Here is an 11,997-nt window from a genome sequence, read left to right as displayed (position 1 = left end):
GTGATCAAGTCTGCACTCTAATCGTATTTCTCCAATAACATTCACAGTTTATTCCATCCAAAAAAAAACTAATGCATATACAACAATTACTCTTTTCCCACACGCAACCATTACTATTTTCATTTTAGTTTCTCGGTCTTCCCACATACAACCATATATGAAATAAAATTGAAACCGCAAGGATCAATCACGCAAGAAATTGAAACCATCTATGAACCAGATAAACCATCTATGAAACCAACATTTCATGATCAACTTTGAGTCGTTGATTAGTATTTGGATGCACATCACCAGTAAACCATTGTTAGAACTTGGGGGAGATAATGTATATTTGACAATCAAATTGTTCCCTGTTATCTTTGTCCATTGTGCTTAATAAATAATCCGACCATGATGAATTCCAATATGGTAAATTCCACAAGAGATAATTTTAATATTAGATACAAAAAAAGAAAAAAAAAAAAAAGCAACGCATTAGAGATTAGAGAAGTGTGAGGATTATTCAAATTCATAGGAGACGAAAAAAATGGAGTATATATATAATACACATGCTCCTAAAATCCATCAAATGTTTTTACTTTTTACACACTTTGAGAACATAAAATGGTTTACAGGAGAATAAATACACTGATAATAAACAAATAAATGAATCACAAAACTTACCATAAAACAACAGAACAACATTGAGGTATATCACAATTTCATCAAACCCAAACATCAATAGCTTTTGAAATCATGCAGTAATGCCAGAATCCTGATAATTAATTATTACAGAAACTATATTATTACAGTAATAATTAAATTTTTTTTGATAAAGTAAATTTAGAAAGTTCATTTTTTTTAATCATCCCATTATTAGATAAAGTATAACGCACATTGATTCATTTACGTGTAAATTTGTAGATAAATGATTATTGATTAAAAAAAATAAAAAGAATTACCTTTGTAGTTAAATTCGACACTGCCAAGTTCCACTTATGTCTAGTTTTTACACCCGCAAAGCCTTTGCCACTTTACCAAATGCACCATTTAGCCAAGCGGATCCAGCTGTCACATATCTGCAACAAATAGCAATATACTTTCATTGATTTCTTTATTATATTTCATTTTTTTATTACAAATACAAAGTACATTGCTATTTCTTTAACTGTAAAAAAGGAATAATATGAAACCTGCTTGATTTGACAGCTGATCCTGTGTCATTTAACTTCCTCTCAGCTGCCATTAATGCAGCCATTGTTTTATCAGACACTTGAAGCCTCTGATCCACTGACTTAACTTTTTTATTCACCACTGAAATCCCAACACTAAATTTGTCTGTAAGTCCAACTTTTTTATCTAATGAAATCACTCGGGCAGATGCATTGGCTCTTAATTGATGTTTTTGGTCAAATGCTTTAGCTTTATTCATGGCGTCTTGTCCAATAGCTGAACCTTTAGCCAACACACTAGATACAACATCTTGTGCTTTACTTGCATACACTCTTCCACTACGAGGAGAAGTCCCATTCGTCTGATAAAAAAGGAAAAGAGAGTTGAAAGATATTGTTTTTCTTTTTACTTAATTGACTTAATGAGGACATGACTTATTTGATAAGCTATATATAAGTGTTTCTTTTGACTTACTTCAATATTTGAAAAGGAATTTTGTCTAGCCATGCTAACTGCATTGTCAGCTGCACAAATTTCCTGCAAGAAGTGAATCACATAATAAGTTTTCAATTACCAAAGGAGAAAGTAGATATATATGGATTGTAACAGACATACAAATACCTCAGGTTTTTGTACATAATTTTCAACTGGAGTAATGCTAACGACTTGATCCACAAGGGTTGCTCCCTGTAAAATGGTACAGAGTAGAAACAGCTTGAATTTTCCATGAGAAAGAACCTTATATGAACCAATTCCATGCTCAATTTGACTTAATAGGTTTGAAAACAACAAGATGCCATTTGTAATTTATGGTTTATCGTCCTTAGATGTTAGATTATCGACAAAATGGTGGATTATCCAAATCACTATATGAACAGAGTAAATAAGTTGGGGATAAGTACTCTAAAAGGAATTAGGAAGTGGATTACCGATAGCGATAACGCTATTTCGAGAGCTTTTGGATCTGTAAACGTCACAAATGCGGTTTTCTTTCTTTCAGAATCGCTACAACCCCTAGAAAAAAGAACATAATCCTAAGTTCCTTTAATAAAAACAAAAACAAGTAATAGGTAATATCGCAATTGATAAGAGAGTAACAACCGGCAGATCTGAATGTGCTCGATTTCGCCAGAAAAGGAGAAAAACTCGTGAATTTCTCTCTCGCTAGCTAGATCTGAAAGTTGTCCCACTTGCACTGTTCTTGTCTGAAACAAATTCATCAATTCAGCAAACAGAATGTGGATGATTAGGTGTTAAGGTGACATGTGAACGAAAAAAGAGTTCGAAAATCACCTGCATTCTGCATATAGTGCTCAAGAAACGGTTTTTTGTGCAAGTGAAGATGATTGCGGGGGCTTGTGGGGGTTAAGTGTTAAGAAGAATAACGTAATCACGCCATTAAAGTGTTAAGCTCGGATGATGAGTGGAAATGGCATGCTTGGACTAAATCAAGGAAAAGCGGATTTGAAGAAATGATGATTTTTTAGAGGATTGTGTGATTTTTTAGTTACGTTTGAAGCATGATACTGTATTTTTTCCTTTTTTTGAATTATACTTTATACAAAACAAGATTATACCCGATATATATATATATATATATATATATATATATATATATATATATATATATATATATATATATATATATATATATATATATATAATCGTCTACAGATATTGCATAATGATTATGAAAAAAATATATGGTTAATGATATTATTGAAATATATAGAAAATGCATTGAAAACGAAAATTATCTATAATCATTGAATGACCTCTTTGTAAACAACATTTTTTGTTTTATTAGTTGAACGATCTTCCTTGTCTCATATAGTTATGATATTGTTAGATAATTATAAGCATTTTAATTAGACATTCCTTCCATAATAATGTTACCTAATTTAAACATATATTGACAACCAATATACCATTTTTTCTACTGCATTAATATTGAAAACTATTTCATTTATTCAAATAAAGTTATATAATAGAATTTATAGAATGTTAAATGTTATATAGATTTAATTTTAGTATATCATCAATGAAAATTCTTTTCTAAATCATGATTGATTTATTTTAAATTGATTATGAATATAAGTGCTAGCTTTTATGTTTGTTCTTATTTATTTGATGTTCGCAAGAACTTTGCATTAGTTTTGACGCAACTTTGAATAATTTTAGTATATCATCAATGTAATTTGATATATCTTTCAATTATATGAAATATCAAATAATGACATTTCATTACTATTGTGATAATTTAGTTTATATATTATATTTTTACTAATCTTAACGGTTTTATTTTTTCTAATAACCATGACGCTTTTACTAATTGTACTTTTTACAAATCTCCTAATATCTTATAATTTTTATCTTACTTTATAATTTTTCATAACTATGTTATTTTCAAGATTGACTGCCTTAATAGTTTTTTTTTTCAGTCTATTCAATTTTATACTTCATTATACAATATCATTGTTTGTCTGTATTCTGAAATTTCACTTTAAAAATGCTTAATGTTTGCACTTTGATATTAATTTTTTTTAATAAACTCGTGTAATAATTATGGAATATATATCTCATTTTAATTAACATTTACTTCCTTCATTATATCAAATTCCTCATTAAACAGATATATTTTTGGAAAGTAATAATTATAACGGGACAACATTATCTAAGACGTAAATGCTTGATATATTTTTGAAGGAAAAAATCAAGATCATTAAAAAAAATTATATAAAGAAAATACAAATTTAAATTTGGTGAAATTATGGATGAAATTACTGACGAAAATTATTTTGGAGAGAGTTGTATTTTGTAAGGTATAATAATATTACAAAATTCGAAATATGTATATTTGTTGTGTAATTTTATAAATTTTATTGTTACTATATAAAGATAAAAAAAGTAGGTTGATATGATATTAAAAAAAAAATTTCAATAATATTTTAAAATCATGCCAAAATTACCCGGGTTCTTATAACATAAAAATTAAAAAAAAATCATAATCATCTCTAATATATATATATATATATATATATATATATATATATATATATATATATATATATATATATATATATATATATATATAAGTAACATTTGTTAGTTCCCAAGATAGTTAATTTTTGTTTTGTTAAAGATACGTAATATCTTTTCTTGTTTATTTGAAAAGTTTCAGAAAAGTAGTTAACTGATTTCTATGACAAAGAAAATCGAAATATATAAACATGGACGAAGCTTGCTTAGGGCAAGGGGGGCTGTGCCCCCTCCCCCCCCCCCCCCCCCCCCACCCCTCCCTGAATTTTTTGTTAGAAATATCCCTTCCACTTTAGTTTATATACATATTTAGCCTAAAAATATAAAATTTATGTTGTGGCCCCCCTGCTCTCCGATTTTCATGTATATTATACTTTCCCACCCCCCCCCCCCCCCAAAAAAAAATGTTCAAGCTCCGTCACTGTATATGAATACATATATTTGATATAGGAACAAAAAAATAATCGAAAAAAATATAAAAAGCGAAAGAAGGTACTGACCTTCTACTGCACAAGAGCGAATGTTTGAAGCAGAGAATGATGATGAAAGTTATAAGCAATAATAATGATGTTATAGGAGAAGGTTTGAAGAAAAGAAACGATTGAAAATAAGTGTGAGCCGCGTATTCAAGGATGAATTGTATATGTATGTGATAATTTGAATATGATTTTTCGGTATTAATGATTTCCTAATAAAAATAGATTTTATATTAATGGTTACTAATATAAACAGATTTAAATTAATGGTTGATATTAATGTCTTGATTGAAATGGTTTGTTAGTAATATGCTTTTAAAATTGATCATATTAAAATCTTCATAACCGGAAATTCAAGATTTAAAATATGGAAAGCTTTTATTAGAATTAAATACATTCTATTTCAAAGAATGTAAGTTGTTGTTTGACGATTGGAAATCAGTTATTGGAATTAAATACATTTCATATGGGGAAAATGATGTCAGCAATTTGATCTTAGGGTAGAAAAATAAGATTAGAATACAATCAATGGTCCAGATTATTTAAGATGATGTCATAAGGTTTCTTTTTTAATAATATTTAGAAATAATTAACAATTTTGCACTTTATAAAAATAACAATTCGTATCTAAAATGGATAGTTTTAGACCTGATCTGTCTGTTTGAAATGTTTTTTATTTATGAAAAGTTTAAAATATAGTATTCATCATATTCCCGTTACCCCCATATGGTTTTTCGAATTCTCTCAAACATTTCGATTAAGCTTATGTCATGTCATATTTGACACCATACAATATTTGTCATGTCATTTTTGTCATACAACATAAATGACATGAAATTTATAAGGGTGGATATGCCATGTTGTCATGTCATGTTTAAGGGATGGTGTTTGTATGGCATGCCAAGCAAATGTCGAGCCTTTTTGCCACCCACTCCCCCATGCCTTAGAAATAGTTTGAATTTGTAGTCAGAAAGATTTTGGTGGATCAGGTAGTCACTTTTAATATCAACATACGACATTAAATAAACCTGTTGAATAGTGAAAATACTCATCAGGGTTTCTATGTATTTCAAGCCTTTAAATGTACAACCAATTATATATTTACATAAGAGACCCTTTATTATATAAGAATAAAAGAACTATACGATACACAACAAATAATAGTTTACCACTCCCCCTCAGTTTGAGCAGGGGGTGTCAAATGCTTAAAATGTTTCTAAAATCAATAAACAACTGTGTGGGTAGTCCTTACATATGTTTGCAAACTGACGAGCAGATGACACGTGAAAAATGCAAGCCTAACCAATAGCAATGTGTTCCCCAACAAAATATAAATCTATTTTCACATGTTTGGTTCTTTGGTGTTGAACATGATTAGATGCTAGGTACGTACACAATAGTGGTATGAGTTAAGGGACACGAGAGTTCGAGAAGCCATGCAGCTTCAGCAACTACATTAGCTACCCCTGTACTCGGCTTCAACACTTGAACGAGAGACAACATGTTGACATTTTGAGGACCAATAGATGACATTGTCACCTAGATATACATAGAAACCAAAGGTAGATCGATGGGTATTAGGACACCCGACCCAATCAGCATCAGAGTAAGAAACTAAACGATCAACATGTGACAGACAAATATAGAGACCATGATCAAGAGTTCCACTAAGATAATGAAGAATATGTTTAAGATCAAGGAAGTGAGGTTCAAGAGGGTCATTTGTGAACAGGCAAGCTTGTTGAACATCATAGGCTATATCTGGACGAGTAAATGTCAAATATTGTAGAGCCCCAACTAGACTTCGATACAAGGTCGGGTCAAAAACCGAGTTCCTATAGCCGAAAAGCTTTAGCTTTGTATCTGTCGGGGTGCTACATGGATTACAAGAGGTCATGTTGGCACGGGACAAGAACTCTTTGGTGAAAGCAGTTTGTGAGAGAAACAAACCTTAAGTGGTACGAGTAGCAACAATGCTGAGAAAAAAGATAAAGGACCTAAGTTCGTTATAGCAAATTCCGCAGACAAAAGGGAAATAACTTTTGTGATTAAGGCGGTAGTAGATGCAGTGAGACTAATGTCGTCAACGTACAAAAAGGAGATAGATGGTCTCCCTACCACAATGAAAGGTAAAAAGAGAGTTAGTAGAACGACTGTTGGTGAATCCAAGGGACAAGATATAGATAACAAATCGCTGGTACCAAGCACGAGGAACTTGTTTGAGACCATATAGGGCTTTGCATAAACGAAAAACGTGATTAGGGTAATCAGGACGAACGAAGCCAAGAGGTTGTTTCATATAAACCTCTTCAGTGAGATCACCATGCAGAAAGGCATTCTTAAACGTCAAGTTGGTGGATAGGCCATTGGCGAGAGACAACAATACTGAGAATCGTGTGGATGGTGGTGGGTTTTACAAGAGGACTAAAAGTTTCATCAAAGTCTAAACTTTTTTGTTGATAAAAACCTTGCGCAACGAGATGACCTTTGTAATGATCAAGTTTACCGCTGGAGTCAAACTTGTGCCGATAGAACCAACGACAACCAAAAATGTTGGCAGCGAGGGGGAGAGGGACAAGATATGATGTATGATTGGAGGTGAGAGCAAACATCTTAACATTCATGGCAAGTTTCCAGTTTTGATCACACATAGCCTAAACGGTGGATTGTGAAATGGGAGAGACATCGTTGGTGGAAGAAATATTCATGAGAACGTGATGTCTAAGAGAACCGGTGTGTGAGCTTGTAGTCATAGGATGACAGATCAAAGTAGGAGGATAATGGGAAGCATGATCATCAGATGAAAGTTGTTCGCTTGTGGGTGGCGATGAACTAACAGGCATGAACGAGGAAAAGGAGGTGCTAGTTGAGGTAGGCAAAATGATGATGATGGGAGGATCATCATTGAGGGACGTAATAGAGTCGTAGTCGGAAGTAACACGAGTAGGGTGAAAATCAGAATATGGAAAGTGTTCCTCATCAAATATAACGTGTCAAGAAATGATAACACGTTGAGAAAGGAGGTCAAGGCATTTATGTCCTTTGTGATCACAAAACGGACCAAGATACACACAGGCAGCAGATTGAGGGGAGAGATTGTGAGGTTCAGTGGAAGCAATATTAGGATAATATAGACAACCAAACACACGAGGATGGTCATAAGTGGGAAAAAATCAAATAATATTTCAAACGGCCAAACTGAGTTTTATAGGATAATGTCGTGGTTGGGAGTAGATGAAGCGTGTGCACGACGGTCAGGAGCGCTTCGGTCTAAAACTTGGTGGGGAGAGACGCTTGAAAAAGGAAAGTTTAAACAATGTTATTGATTGTTTGAATGGAGCGTTCGACCTTTCCGTTTTATTATGATGTGTAAGGGCATGAGAAACGAATCATTAGGCCATTAGATTGGAAGTAGGAAAGAAGAAGTTGATTATTAAATTCACGTCCATTGTCACATTGAAAAGATTGAATGTCAGTTTTAAATTGATTCTTGACATACATGCGAAAGTTGCAAAAAATAGAATAGACTTCCGATTTAGCACGCAAAGGAAACACCCACAAAAAATGAGAGAAATCATCAAGAAACAAGATATAATATTTGAAACCATTCATGCTAGTAATAGGAGATGTCCATAAACCATAATGGATGAGTTCAAACACTCGATAGGTTTTTAAGGTAGATAAAGTAAAAGGCAATCTGCAAGCGTAACAAAGTGGCATTTTACTAGAAGTACTTGAAATAAAATTTCAAGAGTTTACAAAATTTAAAATGGATGATCCGGGGTGACCAAGACGTCTATGCAGTTAGGGAGGGAGACAACTGTGAAAGCTTGAGCAGTCGGCGAGGAAATAGTAGACGGGAGGAACGGGTAGAGATGGCCATCAGTATCACATCGTTGAAGAAATGTACCTGAATTAAGATCCTTTAACTCTATAGAAACGAAATCAAAAATGACAGAGACAAAGTTATCGTGAGTAAACTTGCGAACATAAATTAGATTTTTAATTAATATGTGCATATTTAATCACATCTTTTGTACACTATCTTAATACTTTTGGCTACAATTATACTTATTTTGGGACATAAGGTACTTATTATGTTTGAATTTGTTTTATAGTATCAAAGACATGCTCAGGATGAAAAAGAAGCAAACGCGAAGTTGGAAGCAAGAAAGAGTGGGCTATAACAATTGAAGGCGAAAAAGACAAGATTTCTGAAGCCCACAACATGGGAATTCCTGCCACACCGTGGGGAGGAGAAGATTCATGATAATATGACTGACTTGGAGAATATGCGTGGAACCAGGTTGCCACGTCGTGAAGCCTATTCTCCACGACGTGGGAGTCAGAATTATGGAAAGTATAAATACTCAAACATTAGGTCTAATTGAGGGGCTTTTGGACATTTTTTGTAGAAGGATTGCGACAAAAACCCTTTGGAAAACCTTGGGAAGATCAGAAATCGATTGGAGCTTAAGAGTTGAAGAGATCTAGAGAAATCAACATTGATCTATTCGGTTTGCTAGAATTAATCATGTCTAGTCTTATTTGAATTGGTTTAGTGTGTGTTTTTGTTATGATGAGAGGTTAAAAACGTTACACTTTTGTTGGTGAAGATGATCCCATTGAATTATGTGTTGATTTAGATTTTAGGATTTAATATTGTTGGTTTTTCTAGAGTTGATGAATCAAAACCTTACATGTTTTAGTTCTAGTCTTTGATTGCCTTCATATGAGTTTTGTGTAGTAGATCATCATACTAATTGCATGAATTTATTACCTAGTGGTTTGTAACATTTGTTCCACGTACATTTCTCTTTTTGGCTTAAAATATACAAATTTTGCAATTTAGGTCCCTACGTCGGGCGTAATTAAGGTACACGAGGTGTACCTTGCCGAATCTTGGACACAAGGTTTTCCCCTAATATGATGGGCATACATATGGTACGCTAGGCGTACTCGAGTCAGGGTCAAACCCTAATTTTTAGGGTTTGGACCCTATTTAAGCATCATTATAAATCATGAGGCTGCCTCCTCATTAGCCCCCATTCCCTTGAAGACCCCTCACGAAACCTTAGCTTTCGTTTGTGTGAATCTTGAGTTTTTGAATGATTTAGTGTGTTTTGGTTCATCTGAAGAAGAATAATCTTGGAGGATCATTGATTGAGTTGGATCTTGTAGATCCAGGGTCTATTCATCCATCTCAGCCTCCGGGAGGTATAAAGTCTTGACTTTGGTTATTCTATGCTTAGATTTAAGATTAGTTGAGATTGGAGCATATTTAGGTCCCATGGATGAGTTTTTGTGAGTAAGAGCTACCCCAGAAGCTTTGAGTAGTCCTTTTGATATTTTTTAAGGCTCCTTGATGATAAATTTTGCATCTTGATGGTTGAGGTCTTGAGGATCAACCATATAAAATTTATGGTCATTTTATGAAAGAAGAATGCTAAATCTAGGATTTGGACCTCTTGGATCCATGCAAAGGCTTAAAGCTTCCAACTTTATGGATTAATACCTTATTTAGAAGTTGATATGAATTTGTACTTTAAGATCTTAAGGGATTAAGCCATGAATATGAGAATGAGACATTGACCAGTACGTTGGGCGAACTAACCGACACATGATTTAAAGTTGGGGGCTGTTGTGTTCGCCCTCAAGATTTGGCGTCATTACCTCTATGGGATTCGTTGTACCATCTACGCGGACCATAAGAGTTTGAGGTACCTCATGGATCAGCCGAATCTAAACATGAGGTAGCGTCAGTGGATGGACGTGGTAAAGGATTACGATTGCGAGATCCTTTATCACCCGGGTAAGGTCAATGTGGTGGCCGACGCGCTTACCCGCAAGGCAGCGCCAATCAGGGATATCTGTCTGAGGATGACAGTGGTAACTCCGTTGTTGGAGCGGATTCGGGAGGCCCAGCAGGAGGCCATGAAGGAGGAACATCGGAAGAGCGAGCGGACCATCCAGACCCTGGAGGATATATTGCGAGCATGAGTATTAGACTTCGGAGGTAGTTGGGATACCTACCTTCCATTGGCAGAGTTCTCCTATAACAATAGTTATCATGCGAGCATTGATCGTCCTCCCTTCGAGATGTTGTACGGGAGGAAGTGCAGGACCCCGATATGTTGGGGCGAGGTTGGCTAAAGGGTGATGGGGAGCACTGAGGTAGTGCTCAAGATGACAAAGAAGATCCAGCAGGTCCGGAGCAGGCTTTAGACTGCTCAGAGTTGGCAGAAAAGCTATGCCGATAAGCGCCGATCAGACCTGGAGTTCAACGTCGGGGATATGGTTCTCCTGAAGGTGTCGCCATGGAAAGGCGTTATCCGATTCAGGAAATGGGGCAAGTTGGGCCCCATGTACATTGGGCCGTTCAGGGTTATAGCCCGAGTGGGCAAGGTGGCATATAGACTGGATTTGCCAGCCGAACTCAGTCAGATACACAACACTTTCCATGTTTCTCAACTGTGAAAGTGCCTGGTGGACGACTCAGCAGTGGTACCCTTGGAGGATATTCAGGTTGATGGCAACCTGAATTACATCGAGCGGCCTGTAGCGATCCTTGACCGGAAGTCGAAGGATCTGAGGAACAAAGGAGTGGAACTCGTAAAGGTGCAATGGCAGCACCAGAAGGGGTCGGAGTGGACTTGGGAGCCGGTGGATGAGATGATGGAACATTACCCCGAGCTGTTTCAGGATCAAGCAGCAAACTTCAAGGACGAAGTCTAAAATAAGTGGGGGAGATTTGTAGCATCTGGTTCTTGGTACGTATTCTTTTGTTAAATACTTTGCATTTTGGCCTTGGACTCGGCGAGTTGAAGGTCCAACTCGCCGAGTAGAAGCGAGAAGGGAAACGGGACTTAAGCGATGGACTCAGTGAGTCGGGTCCCTGACTCGACGAGTAGACCTTGTTTGGGCAAAAACCCTAATATGAGGGTTTGCACCCTATTTAAACACCTTAACTCGGCCTCCTTAGTCCCATTTGCTCCCAGAAGACCCCCATAGCAAACCCTAGCCGTTATTGAAGCAATCTAAGGAATTTGGAGTGACTTTGGTGCTTTTGTGATCCAAGGAGGGAAGGAAAAGCTTGAAGGAACAAGAGGAGGCTAAAGGGATCCGAGTTTGTGCACCATTTTTAGCTCATTGAAGGTAAAAAGCATGTACCTTGCTCTTCCATTTGCTAGATCCCATTTTGTGAAGTTTTAGCGCTTTTCTAAGCCATTTTGGTCACCAACCATGATTGCAAGCATGGTTTGGAGTTGATGTTTCGGATCTAGGCCCTTAGAGGGGTTACAAGGCAGAAAGGAGTGGCTCTTGCACTCAA

General features: G+C 35.4%; 1 protein-coding gene across 1 annotated transcript; it reads right to left on the bottom strand.

Annotated features, from left to right (window-relative positions):
* Positions 1 to 536: 536 nt before the first annotated feature.
* Positions 537 to 2,584, bottom strand: LOC145091541 (binding partner of ACD11 1-like). The gene is made up of 8 exons (XM_079029285.1): positions 2,446 to 2,584; positions 2,254 to 2,357; positions 2,082 to 2,166; positions 1,774 to 1,839; positions 1,627 to 1,689; positions 1,173 to 1,513; positions 942 to 1,058; positions 537 to 754 (listed from the first exon to the last, which is right to left on the bottom strand). Exons 1-7 carry the CDS (start codon positions 2,449 to 2,451, stop codon positions 989 to 991), a joined length of 735 nt encoding a protein of 244 aa, XP_078885411.1. The 5' UTR covers positions 2,452 to 2,584; the 3' UTR covers positions 537 to 754; positions 942 to 988.
* Between the last annotated feature and the right edge of the window lie 9,413 nt (positions 2,585 to 11,997).

This window comes from Lactuca serriola, chromosome 1, assembly GCF_051521515.1.
Source record: "Lactuca serriola cultivar US96UC23 chromosome 1, Lser_US96UC23_V15, whole genome shotgun sequence".
NCBI lineage: Eukaryota > Viridiplantae > Streptophyta > Magnoliopsida > Asterales > Asteraceae > Lactuca > Lactuca serriola.
This window is presented reverse-complemented; position numbering and strand designations above follow the sequence as displayed.

What these genes read in the sequence shown, in the direction of transcription:
- LOC145091541 (XM_079029285.1), bottom strand. An exon ending in ATTATGTACAAAAACCTGAG is followed by an intron (nt 1,690 to 1,773) that starts GTATTTGTATGT and finishes CACTTCTTGCAG; the next exon opens with GAAATTTGTGCAGCTGACAA. An exon ending in TCAGCTGTCAAATCAAGCAG is followed by an intron (nt 1,059 to 1,172) that starts GTTTCATATTAT and finishes TATTTGTTGCAG; the next exon opens with ATATGTGACAGCTGGATCCG.